This window comes from Mizuhopecten yessoensis, unplaced genomic scaffold (genome assembly GCF_002113885.1).
Source record: "Mizuhopecten yessoensis strain PY_sf001 unplaced genomic scaffold, ASM211388v2 scaffold10343, whole genome shotgun sequence".
Lineage (NCBI taxonomy): Eukaryota > Metazoa > Mollusca > Bivalvia > Pectinida > Pectinidae > Mizuhopecten > Mizuhopecten yessoensis.
Genome location: NW_018408499.1, coordinates 418,782 through 439,750, shown reverse-complemented (window position 1 = coordinate 439,750; position 20,969 = coordinate 418,782). Strand labels below are relative to the sequence as shown.

General features: G+C 39.8%; 1 protein-coding gene across 7 annotated transcripts in view; it reads right to left on the bottom strand.

The window, feature by feature from the left end:
* LOC110460262 (wiskott-Aldrich syndrome protein family member 2-like) overlaps positions 1 to 20,969 on the bottom strand; it is a 47,949-nt gene that overhangs the window by 5,704 nt on the left and 21,276 nt on the right. For 4 of the 7 annotated variants that reach the window (XM_021513084.1, XM_021513083.1, XM_021513085.1 and 1 more), the window contains 4 exons: positions 3,821 to 4,108; positions 3,107 to 3,260; positions 1,393 to 1,516; positions 306 to 1,278 (listed from right to left, as the gene is read on the bottom strand). In XM_021513084.1, coding sequence (XP_021368759.1) covers positions 306 to 1,278; positions 1,393 to 1,516; positions 3,107 to 3,260; positions 3,821 to 4,088 — 1,519 coding nt within the window. In that variant the 5' untranslated portion in view covers positions 4,089 to 4,108. Of the gene's footprint in view, positions 1 to 305; positions 1,279 to 1,392; positions 1,517 to 3,106; positions 3,261 to 3,820; positions 4,109 to 14,841; positions 15,091 to 16,653; positions 16,702 to 17,097; positions 17,284 to 20,969 lie in introns of those variants that run through there. The other 3 variants (XM_021513082.1, XM_021513081.1, XM_021513086.1) reach the window with 3 other exon arrangements.

Genomic DNA, 20,969 nt, shown 5'->3' with positions numbered 1-20,969 from the left:
AAGTCATGGAATGAATATTCATGCATTTTTTTTTTAATAAATTTTGTTCAGTTCTTTTTCAGAAACAGAAAATGTGAATAGTTAAAGAAAATCATGGACCAACGGAGAATGCTATAGGTCACTAGAGACATCGACTCATAATACCTAAAATGTTATTCGATGATATGAAACAGAAAGGCTACATACACTGTCAAAGAGAAATCTACCACTGCTTATTATCACTTGCAAGTTACTGTGTTGAGCAGGTAAGTTATAAAAGTTTGAAACTTTTTGTTTAATGATATGAACTAGCTCACAACACTTACATTCTTTGTTGCGTATCTCCTCCAGGAGGGCACTCCGCCCACTGCCGGCAGGCGGTGGCTCAGGCATGTTTCCTGTAGACCCTGTTGTCATTGAGCTAGTTGAGGAGGAGATGGATGTTGTGTCATGGGCCATGTGAACGATGCCGTTCAGCTTTGCCTCTGCAGGAGGAGGGGGAGGGGGTGGAGGAGGAGGGGGAGGAGGTGGGGGCAAAATGCCCATGCCTGGAGGAGAGGGTGGGGGTGGCAGATTGACCGGGGTGTCTGGGGTCTGTGAGTTAGGAGGGGAGGGTGGAGGAGGAGGAAGGACAGTGGTGGAGTCTTGTCGGGGCGGACTAGGTTGGTGTGCAGGAGAGTGTTGGCTGTTCTGATGGACCAGTGGGTGACGCACTGGCTGAGGAGTTGTCTGGGGGCTGGGAGTGTACGACATGTGGGGGTCTGGTGGGGGTGGAGGTGGGGGCAAACTGTCCCGTGTAGAAGGACTCTGTCGGTCACCCATGATTGGAGGAGGAGCAGGGGGAGGCTGGGAGGGGCGGGCAGGACTCTGCATCACAGTGTGTGGACGTGCAGAGTTTCTGTTTGGTTGGTGCTGTGGAGAGGAATAGGGTTGGTGGTTGGTGTAGGGTGGAGTCTGGAACTCCTGCTCAGGTATATGCTGCCCTGGTTGTTGAGGGTACCCCGGTTGTTGTGGTGGTGGAGGACCAGCAGGGAGAGGCCCATTAGCCTTCTTTGGATGGCCCTTGGCCTGACTGTGGCGGACATCTAGACTACCCGGGCGCTGATGCTGGTCTGCATTTCTAGCGTCATTGTGGAGGTTCTGTGAAGAGTAGTGGTTAGCTGTGGGCTGAATACCCAGAGCCTTAGGGTCTCTGTAATGTTCACTAAACTCCACACCCTGTGCTGCATGGGCATACTTCTCCTTCTTTGTGACCACCTGACGCGGTCGTCGACCTCCTGTTTGCTCCTTGCCTGGTCGCTGTAAAACAAAGCAAAAATTGATTTAGATGGAACTGATAAGTACAATTTTGATCTAGAACAGTAAATAATGTTTAACAAAAATCCCAGAAATTAAAGAACATGCAACACCTACCTGTCGTTTCTTTTTCCGTAGTTCTGTTCGTTTTTGTTCGATGTCTTTTTGAATTTCTGCATACCATAATTCAAAGAAGTATCCTGGATCAGTGTAGAATTTCATACTGTCCCGTCCATCCTCCCTATAAATACAATACATAACATTATTAGGGTCCTACTCCTAACCTCGATAAAACAAGAGGCCCAGAGGGCCTGTATCGCTCACCTGAATATGTTTAAATTATTGGTATGAAGTAAAGATATAGCACTCCATGGTAGGTGCTGTCATATGAAATTTCAGAAAGATTCATCCAGAACTTGAGATATAGCGAGAACAATCTTCAAACAGAGCCCCACCCCTATGCTCCTAGGGGGTGATACCCATCAATTATACAAAATTGAGTCTTCACCTCTATTTCCCCTATTGGGCCCCTCCCTTCTGCCCCCAGGGAGGCTACACTTGCTGTTTATAAAAAATTGAATCCCTTTTGCCCAGGATTCTCCAGACTGAATAAGGATATAATCCCTTAATCCCTATGGTAAAAGAAGGATTATAAAGGTTTTACCTCTATTTCCCCTATTAGGCCCCGCCCCTCAGGTCCCAGGGGGCCAGACCTATCGTTTATACACAATTGGTTTCCCTTTACCCAAGGATGCTCCACACCAAATATGGACCAAATCCTTTTATTCCTACAAAAAAAAAAGGATTTTAAAGAATAATTGGCGTTGTTTCCCCTATTGGGCCCCGTATATCAGGCCCCTGGGGGGCCAGACCCATGGTTTATACAAAATTGGTTTCCCTTCACCCAAGGATGCTCCACACCAAATATGGACCAAATGATTTCATTTCTACAGAAGAAGAAGGATTTTAAAGAATATTTTGCTGTTTCCCCTACTGGGCCGTGCCCCTCATGCCCCTTGGGGGCCAGACCCACGGATCCCCTTCATCAAAGGATGCTTCAGACCAAATCCTTTCATTCCTACAGAAGAAGGATTTTTAGGAAATGGTTTCCCTTAGGGGCCAGAAATTGCTATATTTCCCCTATTGTGCCCCATCCCTCAGGCCCCTGGGGGGCCAGACCCACCATTTATACAAAATTGGGTCTTCTCCCCCAAGGATGCTCCACACCAAATTTTGTTAAAATCTGCTCAGTGGTTCATGTCTAGTAGTGTAAAGTGGGCAGATGACGCCCAGGAAGACGACGGACGACGGATGCTGTGGTACGGCATAAGCTCACCATGGTCCTTCGGACCAGGTGAGCTAAAAATCAATAACTTTCCACCCATTTTTACCAGTATTAACACAAAACATGACATCTTAATGACTCATATTTGATTGATATTACGAGATTAATTTATCACCTGAAATTCAATTAATGGTCTTTTTACAGGAACTTTGAACTCAAAAGTTACAATGGACACCTTAAATGAAAATGAACTCACTTTTTGTGCTGAACATGTACTTATCATTGTATCACCATGTCAAAATTAAACAAGATTAGACTTTTTGATTACCCCAGATAATCTCCAGAAGTGAATGCCTGACAGACAGACACTGTGATTACTATAAAACACCTACATCTTTGATGCAAGACCCTACTGAAGAGTTCATTGAGCACTGGAGTCCTGTCAGTAATCAATTTTTGTATGTACAAAACAAAAGTTTGACCTCACTAGGATGTGAGACATGACCATGCCAGGAACAGTGGACCCAAAGTAGAGGGTTTACTAACCTAAATACGTCGAGTTTACTGAGAGCAGGTGGCTGATCACAATGATTATAACTGTTCTGGATGGCGCGGGGCATGGTGATCTGTGACACCACCTGTTGGTCGTGAGGCATGGAGCTCTTAAAAGGCTTCCTCAGGTGGATATCCTGTAGGGACACTGGAACAACAAGCGGAGAATAAACTTCAGTTTATGTTTATATTGTAGAGTAGAACTTCATCAAACTTAACTAAAGTTGTGTAGACAACAAGTGGATTATGTAGACAACAAGTGGACAAGATTGTCAAATAACTTTCTTCCTGTGCTACACACTCAAAAACATCAGAATCAAAATAGTTTAACTCTGGATAATTAGCTATTCTGTAAATGGCAATATAAGGTCCATAACTCTTATTGGCTTATAGGCTGGAAGTGTTGCTGCACCTACAAAGAACATTGCTTCACATTAACAACATAAAGACCATAAGCACAACCCATGTGTGTGACCAGTGACCAGACAAAGTGTTAGAGCACCAAGGGATACAAAAGAAATCTGTTGAAATATGAATATCGACTCAGTATTTCATGACAGAGTGAACACATACACTATGTTTACCACAAGTCTACATCTAGTCTACTTTCTCCCATGATCCCATAGGAGGAGAGATTGTTAATCTTCCAGTAACAGCAACAGCTATGGTCAGTGTTGTTACAACAGCCATGGTCAGTGTTGTGCTTACCTGGTTCTACTGCTGCATCTAATTGTGTGACTTTGTCACGAAGGTGGTTTATTCTGTACTGGAGCTGGCCGGCCCGCTTACAGAACAGATCAGCCTCTGCGGTCAACTCGACGAACATGTCCTCGGCATGCTTACTGAGACTGCTCAGCTGAAGGATGATGTTACTTAGGGTGTGGTTGGTCACACATTCCAGCTCGTTAGTGACCGACTTGTCCACCTCCTCGCGGCTCACCTGCGTCGGCTCTATACACCGCTGTATGAACGGCATGGCTATTTACTTTGCTGAACCTGCAAGGAAATGTACTCATATGAATTTCAAGGCTTTTTTAGTTTTTTTGGTACATTCTTTTGTATAAAGTAAAACTTTGATATTACATATATCCAAACTGATGAACCTTATTGAATCTTTTTCACTCTGTTGAACAAGTGAACGCAAGGGGAGATAATTCACAAAATTGTGAGTTTTTACTCTGCTGAACAATGCAAGTGAACACAAGGGACATAATTCATTATGGCATGAGTACTAAACCTATCAACACACGGGATATACTAGAAATTCATTATGGATACTTTGCTAGACGAGTGAACACAAGGAACAGAATGAAGCATAAAATGAACTCTTTGATTTTCTTCTTTGTTGTGGTATTTTGTGTCGATGTTATTTACACCATATACATACATCTGGCTAATGTTTTCGGGATGTTATCTTCCATCAGAAAATATTCTAGCTAAATTATGAATGAATAAATGAATGCAGTATATGAGATGTGTAATTGACAAGACATGCATTAACTTCATTTCAATCGTTTCCCCCTTATTCAGAAAACCTATAATCTTCAGCATTTAGGAAACCTATAATCTTCAGCATTCAGGAAACCTATAATCTTCAGCATTCAGGAAACATCTTCAGCATTCAGAAAACCTTTAATCTTCAGCATTCAGAAAACCTATAATCTTCAGCAGCATTCAGGAAACCTTTAATCTTCAGCATTCAGAAAACCTATAATCTTCAGCATTCAGGAAACCTATAATCTTCAGCAATACACACATACTAAGTCCTGGGATCTCTGTATTTATTTTTAATCAATGTCCCACTGTTTTCACAGATACCAAATTCTTAACCATATATGCTTCATAATGTTACAGGAATGAAGTAGGCTAAGGATAATGATATCTGTAGTATGAACTATGGTATGTAGGCTAGGGATAATGATATCTGTAGTATGAACTATGGTATGTAGGCTAGGGATAATATCTGGTACAGGTTTATAAAAATCTGCTTTAAAAGCCTGTTGTAATGCACTGTTTTATAACCATATGTATTAATAGTGTAGACTTGTATTAATCCTACACTACATCAGTGTCTTACTGTCTGTACCAAATACCACACATGTATGAAATATCACACACAGCCAGTTAGCTGACATCACTGCCTTCAGCCATACAGAAACAAGCTCCATACTACGATGAATACCATCAAATATCAAAAAACATAAATAAGCATAGGATCAAGAGTTCCAATACATTTCACCTGGCTGGTATTGTTTATTGACAGTTGATGGAAATTGCTCATTTATTTGAGAATAGAGAACAAAGGTATATATTTTAGATAAACAATGCTAACCAGGCTGATTCTCATCATGAGCAGATTAGAAGAAAAGATTGAGGAAAAGCAGGAAGAACACACGTCTTGAACCAAACAACAAAACATGCCTCTTACACAACTGTACATGTGTAAGGTACTGGTTCTACACGTCTATGGTAGAGCCCTGAACTGTACATTAAAACAGTAGGGGGCTCGGTCTCCATCTCCAATCAGTGACCTTGACACACAACACCACTTCACCTCGGATCAGTGACCTTGACACACAACACCACTTGACCTCGGATAAGAGACCTTGACACACAACACCACTTCACCTCGGATCAGTGACCTTGACACACAACACCACTTGACCTCAGATAAGAGACCTTGACACACAACACCACTTCACCTCGGATAAGAGACCTTGACACACAACACCACTTCACCTCAGATTAGTGACCTTGACACGCAATACCACTTCACCTAAGATTAGTGACCTTGACACACAATACAAAGTTGCTATTGGTCACATGTCACAGGTAGGAGCCTGTGTCTGGTCCCCTGTACTTTGTCCTTCTCTATATATAGCTTACCATATCTCTGACAAGTTAATCAATACCATGACCTTCACCCTTTAAGTCTACCAGTAACATATCAATATTTAACAGAAAGTCCCCGGGCTTGATCACAGTCACTTACTCAGACCTCCATGAGATAAACACAGTAACTTATCTGTCTCCTCAGACACACATCTGAAGATCACTGCTCACAGTACGTAATACTAGCGAACTTTAAGTGAACATCTGTGCATGTAAACCAGACAACTCCAATTCACTGCTCAAACTCACTCTTCAGCTACTGTAAACCAGACTATTTCCTACATTATCACCTCCCTAAAATCATGTAACAGTACTTTTTTCAATCATCTAACAAATTTCCTTCCCCTTATATAAACCAGCAGTGAATTAATATAACACAAAAATTAAGGGCGTGCAAAATAAATGTGATGATTATTGGGGAATAGAATGCAGCCTAACTGAGCCGTTCCCATTATTACTGGTACAGAGTTTACATTGGACACCATCAACAACTTATCTGTATAATCCTTCCAAGATTATATAACACTACAACTCAATAAATCTTCAAACACCAATACACGTCTGCGCCCAGCTATACAAGGTATACCTATAAACACCAATACAAGTCTGAGCCCAGCTATACAAGGTACACCTTTAAACACCAATACAAGTCTGAGCCCAGCTATACAAGGTATACCTATAAACACCAATACAAGTCTGTGAGCCCAGCTGTATAAGATAAACGTATAAATACCAATACAAGTCTGTGAGCCCAGCTGTATAAGATATACGTATAAATACCAATACAAGTCTGTGAGCCCAGCTGTATAAGATAAACGTATAAATACCAATACAAGTCTGTGAGCCCAGCTATACAAGGTATACGTATAACACCATACAAGGTATACGTATAACACCAATACAAGTCTGTGAGCCTAGCTGTATAAGGTATACGTATAAACACCAATACAAGTCTGTGAGCCCAGCTGTATAAGATATACGTATAACTACCAATACAAGTCTGTGAGCCCAGCTATATAAGATATATGTATAAACACCAATACAAGTCTGTGAGCCCAGCTGTATCAGATATATGTATAAATACCAATACAAGTCTGTGAGCCTGGCTTTATGAGATATATGTATAACATCAATACAAGTCTGTGAGCCCAGCTGTATAAGATATACGTATAAACACCAATACAAGTCTGTGAGCCCAGCTATATAAGATATATGTATAAACACCAATACAAGTCTGTGAGCCCGGCTGTATGAGATATATGTATAACACCAATACAAGTCTGTGAGCCCAGCTGTATAAGATATATGTATGACCCCAATACAAGTCTGTGAGCCCAGCTGTATAAGATATACGTATAAACAACAATACAAGTCTGTGAGCCCAGCTATACAAGGTATATGTATAAACACCAATACAAGTCTGTGAGCCCAGCTGTATAAGATATATGTATAAATACCAATACAAGTCTCTGAGCCCAGCTGTATAAGATATATGTATAAATACCAATACAAGTCTCTGAGCCCAGCTGTATGTGATATATGTATAAACACCAATACAAGTCTGTGAGCCCAGCTGTATAAGATATATGTATAAACACCAATCCAAGTCTGTGAGCCCAGCTGTATAAGATATACGTATAAACACCAATCCAAGTCTGTGCGCCCGGCTGTATGAGATATATGTATAACACCAATACAAGTCTGTGAGCTCAGCTGTTTGAGATATACGTATAAACAACAATACAAGGCTGTGAGCCCAGCTGTATAAGATATACGTATAACTACCAATACAAGTCTGTGAGCCCAGCTATATAAGATATATGTATAAACACCAATACAAGTCTGTAAGCCCAGCTGTATAAGATATATGTATAAATACCAATGCAAGTCTCTGAGCCCAGCTGTATGTGATATATGTATAAACTCCAATCCAAGTCTGTGAGCCCAGCTGTATAAGATATACGTATAAATACCAATACAAGTCTGTAAGCCCAGCTGTATAAGATATATGTATAAATACCAACACAAGTCTCTGAGCCCAGCTGTATGTGATATATGCATAAACACCAATACAAGTCTGTGAGCCCGGCTGTATGAGATATATGTATAACACCAATACAAGTCTGTGAGCCCAGCTGTTTGAGATATACGTATAAACAACAATACAAGTCTGTGAGCCCAGCTGTATAAGATATACGTATAAACACCAATACAAGTCTGTGAGCCCGGCTGTATGTGATATATGTATAACACCAATACAAGTCTGTGAGCTCAGCTGTTTGAGATATACGTATAAACAACAATACAAGGCTGTGAGCCCAGCTGTATAAGATATATGTATAAATACCAATACAAGTCTGAGAGCCCAGCTGTATAAGATATACGTATAAACACTGATATGTCATTGCAATGTCATGTAGCAGACCAGACTGAACATTGCTATCTCACTGAAACCTCATATCACTGATTTAAAACCCTTATCCCGCCAAGTGCAGCATATGTCGTTTTTATAAACCCGTTTCCCACTGCCAAGCGCGGCATATGTCGTTCTGCAAAACATGCCTTCCACTGCCGATCGCGGCATATGTCGATTCCGGGATTGCCGTTTTAAGTACGGAACTGCGGTGAGAAAATCACTGCTAGCTTTACTTAGAAATGATGACGTATTCGTTTATACCTTAATTTCATTGGCTGAATACGCGATACCCACAGTTTATTTATAAACTAAGCCACCATCACCGCGAGAGCATAGATTCGTTTTGTTAACAGCGCAGAAAAATGGCGGACGACAAACTGAGAGAAGACGAATCGAACGACTGTAGATTATCAGCGATATATTTGACAATGACTTTTAGGGATTCGGACCTGAAGATTTACTACGTGACGCAGAAATCGTACTAGATATTGACTTTGATCAATCATATCAAGACGTGGACATTCCTGAAGACGACGACAACACAGCGTACCTCCATAAATGCCCCCCATTCACGGGACGGCACGGTTTGAACAAAGATATTCCAGGTGACGGCGACCCTAGGCCTATTCATTTTTCTCTCTCTTCTTTATAACGTCAATATACGGAAGACTCTTACGACAGAATACTAAGCACTTTTGATTATGAAACTTGGAATTGTTTTTCAGATGATGGTAATAAATAAACTGTTTATTAGATGTAAATCATCTTTCTAACATACAAAATACACACAAAACTCAGCTTTTCTAACCTGTAGTTCGGGAAATGTAAGCGAGATTTCCAAAATTATATTTGATATGAAAAGAAGAAGTCTTCCTGAACAAAACACTTTATATATATTTTCTTGGTTTCTAATTAGATAAAAAGTTATTGTTGGTTTAATCAGATAATTAATTTTGATTAATATAGCTGTTGTTTATTTGGCAGTGGGAGGTATCCCACAAATTGTATACACAGCAGTGGTGTGTATATATGTATACACATGAGTGAATGGCGGGATAAGGGTTAATGAAATGTCATGTCTGACTTTATCGTGTTATCTCACTGAGATGTCATATTCATATATAGTGCTATCTCACTGAAAAGTCACATATAGTGTTATGTCACTGAAATATCATATAAAGTGTTATTTTACTGAAATGTCATATATAGTGCTATCTCATTAAATGTCATATATAATGATATCTCACTGATATGTCATATATAGTGTTATCTCACTGATATGTCATATATAGTGTTATCTCACTGATATGTCATATATAGTGTTATCTCACTGATATGTCATATATAGTGTTATCTCACTGATATGTCATATATAGTGTTATCTCACTGATATGTCATATATAGTGTTATCTCACTGATATGTCATATATAGTGTTATCTCACTGATATGTCATATATTGTGTTATCTCACTGATATGTCATATATTGTGTTATCTCACTGATATGTCATATATTGTGTTATCTCACTGATATGTCATATATTGTGTTATCTCACTGATATGTCATATATTGTGTTATCTCACTGATATGTCATATATTGTGTTATCTCACTGATATGTCATATATTGTGTTATCTCACTGATATGTCATATATTGTGTTATCTCACTGATATGTCATATATTGTGTTATCTCACTGATATGTCATATATTGTGTTATCTCACTGATATGTCATATATTGTGTTATCTCACTGATATGTCATATATTGTGTTATCTCACTGATATGTCATATATTGTGTTATCTCACTGATATGTCATATATTGTGTTATCTCACTGATATGTCATATATTGTGTTATCTCACTGATATGTCATATATTGTGTTATCTCACTGATATGTCATATATTGTGTTATCTCACTGATATGTCATATATTGTGTTATCTCACTGATATGTCATATATTGTGTTATCTCACTGATATGTCATATATTGTGTTATCTCACTGATATGTCATATATTGTGTTATCTCACTGATATGTCATATATTGTGTTATCTCACTGATATGTCATATATTGTGTTATCTCACTGATATGTCATATATTGTGTTATCTCACTGATATGTCATATATTGTGTTATCTCACTGATATGTCATATATTGTGTTATCTCACTGATATGTCATATATTGTGTTATCTCACTGATATGTCATATATTGTGTTATCTCACTGATATGTCATATATTGTGTTATCTCACTGATATGTCATATATTGTGTTATCTCACTGATATGTCATATATTGTGTTATCTCACTGATATGTCATATATTGTGTTATCTCACTGATATGTCATATATTGTGTTATCTCACTGATATGTCATATATTGTGTTATCTCACTGATATGTCATATATTGTGTTATCTCACTGATATGTCATATATTGTGTTATCTCACTGATATGTCATATATTGTGTTATCTCACTGATATGTCATATATTGTGTTATCTCACTGATATGTCATATATTGTGTTATCTCACTGATATGTCATATATTGTGTTATCTCACTGATATGTCATATATTGTGTTATCTCACTGATATGTCATATATTGTGTTATCTCACTGATATGTCATATATTGTGTTATCTCACTGATATGTCATATATTGTGTTATCTCACTGATATGTCATATATTGTGTTATCTCACTGATATGTCATATATTGTGTTATCTCACTGATATGTCATATATTGTGTTATCTCACTGATATGTCATATATTGTGTTATCTCACTGATATGTCATATATTGTGTTATCTCACTGATATGTCATATATTGTGTTATCTCACTGATATGTCATATATTGTGTTATCTCACTGATATGTCATATATTGTGTTATCTCACTGATATGTCATATATTGTGTTATCTCACTGATATGTCATATATTGTGTTATCTCACTGATATGTCATATATTGTGTTATCTCACTGATATGTCATATATTGTGTTATCTCACTGATATGTCATATATTGTGTTATCTCACTGATATGTCATATATTGTGTTATCTCACTGATATGTCATATATAGTGTTATCTCACTGATATGTCATATATAGTGTTATCTCACTGATATGTCATATATAGTGTTATCTCACTGAAATGTCCTATATAGTGCTATCTCACTGAAATGTCCTATATAGTGCTATAGACAACTGTTAATGCAGGAAGAATCCAAAATATTGTTTTTATGTCCTAAAAATCTATTGAACAAAATGTAATACTTAGTAAGGTGACTCCATGTGGATCTATATAATTTCTAATAAGAACCCCTGTATGTCATCTTCTTTTGGCAATTCCAGCTGAGACAGTATTATATTAGGGAACAGAACACTTCTCCATGTGTGGCAAGCAAGTTACAGGCTTCACTTACAGAGTTACACAATCTACACCTTAGCTATTTGTCTTACTAAGTTTACTAAATTTTAAATTACATATATGGAACCTGTACAAAAATTATATTTTTTCCATGATTTAGAATAAGTTCAAAGATATTTGTAATATGATTCATCTGTACAATGGTCTGAAAGAACAACAAACGCTGATGGAAATTACACTAGTGTGTCAATAGTCTTCACTGGTCGTAAAGTCGGAGTCCTTATTGATCGGGATGTCTGGTCATGTCAGACTGACCGTTGGGTGGAGATCTAGCCATAACCACACAGCCTACTACACTGACCTTGTGGGGTGATAATTAAACCTAGCATGGTCAATAGCATACATTTGTACCTCCTAATAGGAGCCTGACTGTAACACACAGGTAATGATAGGGTAATGTCCATCTCTAGTTGTAAGTGATGGTCACACACTCACCCCAATATACTGATATACCCACTAGCCAGCCATATCATCATGATATAGGGCACTAATCCAGTCATCATGATACAGGGGACTCACCCAGTCATCACGATATAGGGGCCTAACCCAGTCATCATGATATAGGGGCCTAACCCAGTCATCATGATATAGGGCCCTAATCCAGTCATCATGATACAGGGGACTCACCCAGTCATCATGATAAAGGGGACTAACCCAGTCATCATGAGATAGGGGACTAACCCAGTCATCATGAAAAAGGGGACTAACCCAATCATCATGATATAGGGGTCTAACCCAGTCATCATGATATAGGGAACTAACCCAGTCATCATGATATATGGGCCTAACCCAGTCATCATGTTATAGGGGCCTAACCCAGTCATCATGATATAGTGGACTAACCCAGTCATCATGATAAAGGGGACTAACCCAATCATCATGATATAGGGGTCTAACCCAGTCATCATGATATAGGGAACTAACCCAGTCATCATGATATAGGGCCCTAACCCAGTCATCATGATATAGGGCACTCACCCAGTCATCATGATATATGGGATTCACACAGACATCATGATATATGGGACTACCCCAGTCATCATGATTTCGGGGACTCACCCAGTCATCATGATATATGGGATTCACCCAGTCATCATGATTTAGGGGACTCCCCCAGTCATCATGATATAGGGGACTAGGGACTAACCCAGTCATCATGATAAAGGGGACTAACCCAGTCATCATGAGATAGGGGACTAACCCAGTCATCATGATATAGGGGACTCACCCAGATATCATGATATAGGGGACTCACCCAGTCATCATGATATATGGGATTCACCCAGACATCATGATATATGGGACTAACCCAGTCATCATGATATAGGGGACTCACCCGGACATCATGATACAGGGGACTCACCCAGACATCATGATATAGGGGCCTAACCCAGACATCATGATACAGGGGACTCACCCAGACATCATGATATAGGGGCCTAACCCAGACATCATGATACAGGGGACTCACCCAGACATCATGATATAGGGGCCTAACCCAGTCATCATGATAAAGGGGACTAACCCAGTCATCATGATAAATGGGACTAACCCAGTCATCATGATAAAGGGGACTAACCCAGTCATCATGATATAGGGGACTCACCCAGACATCACGATATAGGGGACTCACCCAGTCATCACGATATAGGGGACTAACCAGTCATCACGATATAGGGGACTAACCAAGTCATCAAGATATAGGGGACTAACCCAGTCATCATGATATAGGGGACTAACCCAGTCATCCTGATATAGGGGACTAACCCAGTCATTATGATATAGGGGACTAACCCAGTCATCATGATATAGGGGACTAACCCAGTCATCATGATATAGGGGCCTAACCCAGTCATCATGATATAGGGAACTAGCCCAGTCATCATGATATAGGGGCCTAACCAAGAAATCAAGATATAGGGGACTAACTAGTCATATCATCCATATTTAGGAGACTATCCCAGTCATCACGATATAGGGGACTCAACCAGTCATCATGATATAGGGGCCTAATCCAGTCATCATGATATAGGGGACTAACCAAGAAATCAAGATATAGGGGACTAACTAGTCATATCATCCATATTTAGGGGACTAACCCAGTCATCACGATATAGGGGACTCACCCAGTCATCATGATATAGGGGCCTAACCAAGAAATCAAGATATAGGGGACTAACTAGTCATATCATCCATATTTAGGGCTCACCCAGTCATCATGATATAGGGGACTAGCCCAGTCATCATGATATAGGGGACTAACCAAGAAATCAAGATATAGGGGTCTAACTAGTCATATCATCCATATTTAGGGTACTAACCCAGTCATCACGATATAGGGGACTCACCCAGATGATATAGGGGACTAACCCAGACATCATGATATAGGGGACTAACCAGTCATATCATCCTGATTTAGGGGACTAACCCAGTCATCACGATATAGGGGCCTAACCAAGTCATCATGATATAGGGGACTAACCCAGTCATCACGATATAGAGGACTAGCCAGTCATCCTGATATAGGGGACTAGCCAGTCATCATGATATAGGGGACTAACCAGTCATCAAGATATAGGGGACTAAGCCAGTCATCATGATATAGGGGACTAACCCAGTCATCATGATATAGGGGACTAACCCAGTCATCATGATATAGGGGACTAGCCCAGTCATCATGATAGGGGATTAGACAATGTATCTTGATCATGAGATTATTTCCAATACTTTTGCTGCTCTTGGATCAAACTATCACCAATTTCATACCAATCATAACAGATTCAAAGGCAGTTTCTTCAAATGATAAACCATGGTAAATGGTACCATCCTACATGTTTTCAGTCCTATCTAATTGTAGTAGCATATACCTCTAGTTTTTCTTTGCTTTAGCAAGGAATTGCAGGCTTCACACACATACAATATCGATAGGTCATGAAGCTTATACAATCAACATCCGACTTGTGTAGAGTACAGATCTAGAGTCTACTTACTTACAAGTTGAAACTTCTTAATCAGGATTTAAATGAAATATCTGAAAAATTTCATTTTGCTTTGATGTAAACTTTTCCTGACAGCAAAATAATTCCAGAAAGATTAAAATTTCCAGCACATTTGACAAGATGGAGCGGAGGCTGGGTTTGCTCCTGAGCATATGATCCCTGTTGTAATAGTAATGTAAAACTGTACTGAGTGGACAGTCCTACATGTACATAGAGTTCCACTTGTTATACACCCTGTCACTACCAGTCATGTATAATGATGTAGGTGTATCTAGGATGTTACACTAAGTCTATGCACAGTCAGATCCGTGGTTACAGTTAAATAAGAGACCTGTCCTCAATTACTCTCCCTCAGCTCTCATCCAGGCATGTACAAGCACTTTGTATTAAGGTTAAAGAGACAAATAAGATCAATTAGTGTATACATCTGTACAAGTAGATTGTAAGGGTGAAACTGAATCAGGTCTCTTGGACATATCACACATACTTAAGTGCAGACACCCATAGTAAATGTATAGGCACCAATAGTGTAGACACTGATAGCTAATGTACAAACACCCATAGTGTACCAACACCAATAGCTAATGCACAACACCCATAGTGTACCAACACCAATAGCTAATGTACAAACACCCATAGTGTACCAACACCAATAGCTAATGTACAACACCCATAGTGTACCAACACCAATAGCTAATGTACAGGCAACCATAGTGTACCAACACCAAAAGCTAATGTACAACACCCATAGTGTACCATAGTGTACCAACACCAATAGCTAATGTGCAGGCAACCATAGTGAAGATACCAATAGCTAATGTGCAGGCAACCATAGTGAAGACACCCATAGCTAATGTACAGACACCCATATAGTGTACAGACACCCATAGCTAATGTACAGACACCCTTAGCTAATGTAGACACCCATAGCTAATGTACAGACACCAAAGCTAATGTACAGACACCAATATAGTGTATAGACACCCATAGCTAATGTACAGATACCCATAGCTAATGTACAAACTCCCATAGCTAATGTACAGACACCCATATAGTGTACAGACACCCATAGCTAATGTACAGATACCCATAGCTAATGTACAGACACCCAAAGCTAATGTACAGACATCCATAGCTAATGTACAGACACCCATGGCTAATGAACAGACACCCATGGCTAATGTAAAGACACCCATGGCTAATGACAATCACCTATGGCTAATGTAGACACCCATAGCTAATGTACAAACACCCATAGCTAATGTACAAACACCCAACACTACAATAGTGTAGAGATACCAATAGTGTACAGACACCCAAAGTATAGAGACACCCAAAGTATAGAGACACCCATAGTGTAGAGACACCCATAGTATACAGACACCCAGTGTAGAGATAACCAGTGCAGAGATACCCATGGTGTACAGACACCCATAGTGAAGAGATACCCATAGTGTAGAGATGACAATAGTGTTTAGACACCCATAGCGTAGAGATACCCATAGTGTACAGATATCCATAGTGTACAGACACCCATAGTGTAGATATACCCATAGTGAACAGACACCCATAGTGTAGAGACATCCATAGTGTAGATACACCCAGTGCAGAGATACCCATAGTGTACAGACACCCATAGTGTTCAGACACCCAGTGCAGAGATACCCATAGTGTACAGACACCCAGTGTAGAGATACCCATTGTGTACAGACACCCATGCATAGCTAATGTGGAGGCACCAATAATGTACAAGCACCCACAGTTTATAACTATAAGCACTGTAGATTCTATCATCATACTTACAATTGATGCCAAATAAGATTGTAGCTTTAGAGTAAGATTAGAGTAACTCTGAAATATATTGAAAACAAAACAGAAACTTTTATCTAAAGTCAACATAGAACAAAGGAAAAAAATAACTGAAAGTGAAAAAATCATGATAAACTTTCCCTATTTGCCAAGTACACATTTAGAAGCTTTGATACGAGATAAAGTGTAAAGGTATCACACTGCTTATCATTTATACCACAGGTAGCAATGAGTATATATTTTTCAACTTACAACTTTTGAATCGTAATATTAAACTCGGTGGTTTTATCAACCAACACCTCATACAGCAGTCTATTCAGTAAAGACTCTGACACTTAGCCTTAGAGAAGTGTAGTCTATTCAATAAGGATTTCTGTGGCACAAGGAAGTGTAAACAGTTCTAAGACTACCCTAACACAAAGTTCAACCATTACTTACCGACTACCCTAACACAAAGTTCAACCATTCTAAATACTTAGGTCCCACGGAGGTCCAGCCTCACGGAGGTCCAGTCACACAAAGGTCTAGTCCAGTCACACGGAGGTCCAGTCACTCGGAGGTCAAGTCATACGGAGGTCAAGTCACATGCAGGTCCAGTCACACGGAAGGATGAATATCTGCAAGCTATTCAAAGAAATAAAGTCTGTGAACTAATATGAAAGCATTTTCTCAATATTTCCTTGTTTTAACAAGATCTGTGTTTAAGGGTTTATATATACTAATACGGATATATATAATCAATGACATTGTAGCTAAAAGAGATGTTTTACAACAAAGATTTTGATCTGCTGATAGCCACCCTCAACCATGTAAATTTCATACATGTGTGTTTTGTTCTTGATAATGACATCAGCTGAAACTAGTATAGATATCATCAGGGTGCTCGTCTTCCTGGTATAGAATCACTACACAAACTAGTATAGATATCATCAGGGTGCTCGTCTTCCTGGTATAGAATCACTACACAAACTAGTATAGATATCATCAGGGTGCTCGTCTTCCTGGTATAGAATCACTACACAAACTAGTATAGATATCATCAGGGTGCTTGTCTTCCTGGTATAGAATCACTACACAAACTAGTATAGATATCATCAGGGTGCTTGTCTTCCTGGTATAGAATCACTACTCAATCAACCACTAATAGCCATTATTCTTTCTGTCAATACATTCCTCAATAGTATCACTATTTCTGCCAAGTCTTTGGTTAAGTGTAACTCTTAGCACATAACTGTTAGGAGGAAGCATATATCATTTGTCTACTTCGGGAGTAAAATGTTGTTGAAGTGCTTTTTAACACTATCTTAGCACTTAACTGATAAGATGAAGCATACCACCAGAGTTTACTAGTAAAATATACAAATAAGCCACCATCTTTAGCCACAAAACAGCAATAACACATGCTCTTGCAAAATTCTGCCAATCTTTTAATTTGTACACAGGTAGCCTGCCAATGTTACTTTATTCCATTTCATTAATACACAACCTAGCCAGTCTGTGGGTGCCAAGAGAGAGCCAAATCCAGCAACAGGCCATGTATGTATACTATGTGTGAGACTATTACAAGTCTACCAGCGTTTACGAGGCTGTAATTGAGACAATTTCACACCATATTAGCTCTACATTACTACCAACATTTACTTGTGTGTGGCCAGTAAGCTATGTATCCCTATCTCAACAAGTCACAACATCCTTATCTCAACAACAGTCACTACATCCCTATTTCAACAAGTCACAACATCCCTATCTCAACAACAGTCACAACATCCCTATCTCAACAACAGTCATTACATCCCTATCTCAACAAGTCACTACATCCCTATCTCAACAACAGTCACACCATCCCTATCTCAACAACAGTCACACCATCCCTATCTCAACAACAGTCACACCATCCCTATCTCAACAACAGTCACTACATACCTATCTCAACAACAGTCACAACATCCCTATCTCAACAACAGTCAAAACATCCCTATCTCAACAACATCTACAACATCCCTATCTCAACAAGTCACTACATCCCTATCTCAACAACAGTCACAACATCCCTATCTCAACATGTACAACATCCCTATCTCAACAACAGTCACTACATCCCTATCTCAACAACAGTCACAACATCCCTATCTCAACAACATTCACTACATCCCTATCTCAACAACAGTCACAACATCCCTATCTCAACAACATCTACAACATCCTTATCTCAACAACAGTCACTACATCCTTATCTCAACAACAGTCACAACATCCCTATCTCAACAACATTCACTACATCCTTATCTAAACAACATTCACTAAATCCCTAAACAAAAACATGAACAAAGTTGGCGGTCAGCTTTTAGAAGCATCTTGTCATTGGCAGATCCTGCGTTTTTATTCCAGCACACAAAGCCATTTTATGATGAAGAGAATTATTGTTGAACATGATCAAGAAATCTGAACAACACATTAAATGCTATGTGCACATACATTTCTTACATTTTCAGCTTTGGTTTGGCTCAAGGATTAAATATTTTGTTTAAGAAAAAAATCTCCAATGAATTGTGGAAACTTTTAGTATGGCCTGGACCTGAAAATGGGCATAAAAGATTGACTATAGTGAAATACTTCCAACTGTACAATGCATCTTTCTACTGAATTCAGGGTTTTATGTCTCAGTACACCTTTATGTTCCCGGTACAAACCTTTGATAACAAACATCAAGTTGTCTGCAGACATATACATGTATAAACCTGGGACATCTAGAAATGTTTAAATTAATGACATTTCCTTAGGAGATCCAATTATCTTAGAAAAGACATGACTTTCTGTGGAGTAACAAGATCTGTGTCCAATGTTGTCATGGCAACCTATTTGTAGAATATCCTAAGCTGACCCAGAGTGTCCCAGAAATCTATAGAAACGTCTGACACCAAGTCCTGTGGTCACACAGTATAGTCTGTAATCCTCTCAAAGGTCAACTAGGACATTCTACATTAGTATGGCAGCAGATTAGGAGATTTTACTCCAGGAACCTGGCATTCAATTTGTTACGGGAAATGTAAAAAGGAAGGGCACTATGTCCAGACTGGTGGCTGTGCCTCCATACAACAGCACTACGTCAGGCTGTATCCAGTCTGTCACTGTGCCTCCATACAACAGGGAAATGTAAAAAGGAAGGGCACTATGTCAAGACTGGTGGCTGTGCCTCCTTACAACAGCACTACATCAGGCTGTATCCAGTCTGGTGGCTGTTCCCCCATACAACAGCACTACGTCAGTCTGTGTCCAGACTGGTGGCAGTGCCTTCATACAACAGCACTACGGCAGGCTGTGTCCAGACTGGGGGCTGTGTCTTCATACAACAGCGCTCCGTCAGGCTGTGTCCAGACTGGTGGCTGTGTCTTCATACAACAGCACTACGTCAGGCTGTGTCCAGACTGGTGGCTGTGCCTCCATACAACAGCACTACGTCAGGCTGTGTTCAGACTGGTGGCTGTGCCTCCATACAACAGCACTACGTCAGGCTGTATCCAGTCTGGTGGCGGTGGCTGTGCCTCCATACAACAGCACTATGTCAGGCTGTGTCCAGTCTGGTGGCTGTGCCTCCATACAATAGCACTATGTCAGGCTATATCTAATCTGGTGGCTGTGCCTCCATACAACAGCACTACGTCAGGCTGTGTCCAGACTGGTGGATGTGCCTCCATACAACAGCACTACGTCAGGCTGTATCCAGTCTTGTGGCTGTGCCTCCATAAAACAGCACTACGTCAGGCAGTGTCCAGACTGGTGGCTGTGCCTCCATACAACAGCACTACGTCAGGCTGTGTCCAGACTGGTGGGTGTGCCTCCATACAACAGCACTACGTCAGGCTGTGTCCAGTCTGGTGGCTGTGCCTCCATACAATAGCACTATGTCAGGCTATATCTAATCCGGTGGCTGTGCCACCATACAACAGCACTACGTCAGGCTGTGTCCAGTCTGGTGGCTGTGCCTCTATACAACAGCACTACGTCAGGCTGTTTCCAACAGCACAAGGACACAACAGCCAAACTACATCACAAGGGTTATTTTGAAAACTTTATGGGAAATGTGTTCCAAAATACTATTGGTTGTGTATTGTTTTTGATACCAAGACACTAATTTAGTCTATTGCTTTATACCAGTACACTGATTTAGTCTATTGTTTTATACCAGTACACTGATTTAGTCTATTGTTTTATACCAGGATACTGATTTGGTCTATTGTTTTATACCAGGATACTGATTTAGTCTATTGTTTTATACCAGTACACTGATTTAGTCTATTGTTTTATACCAG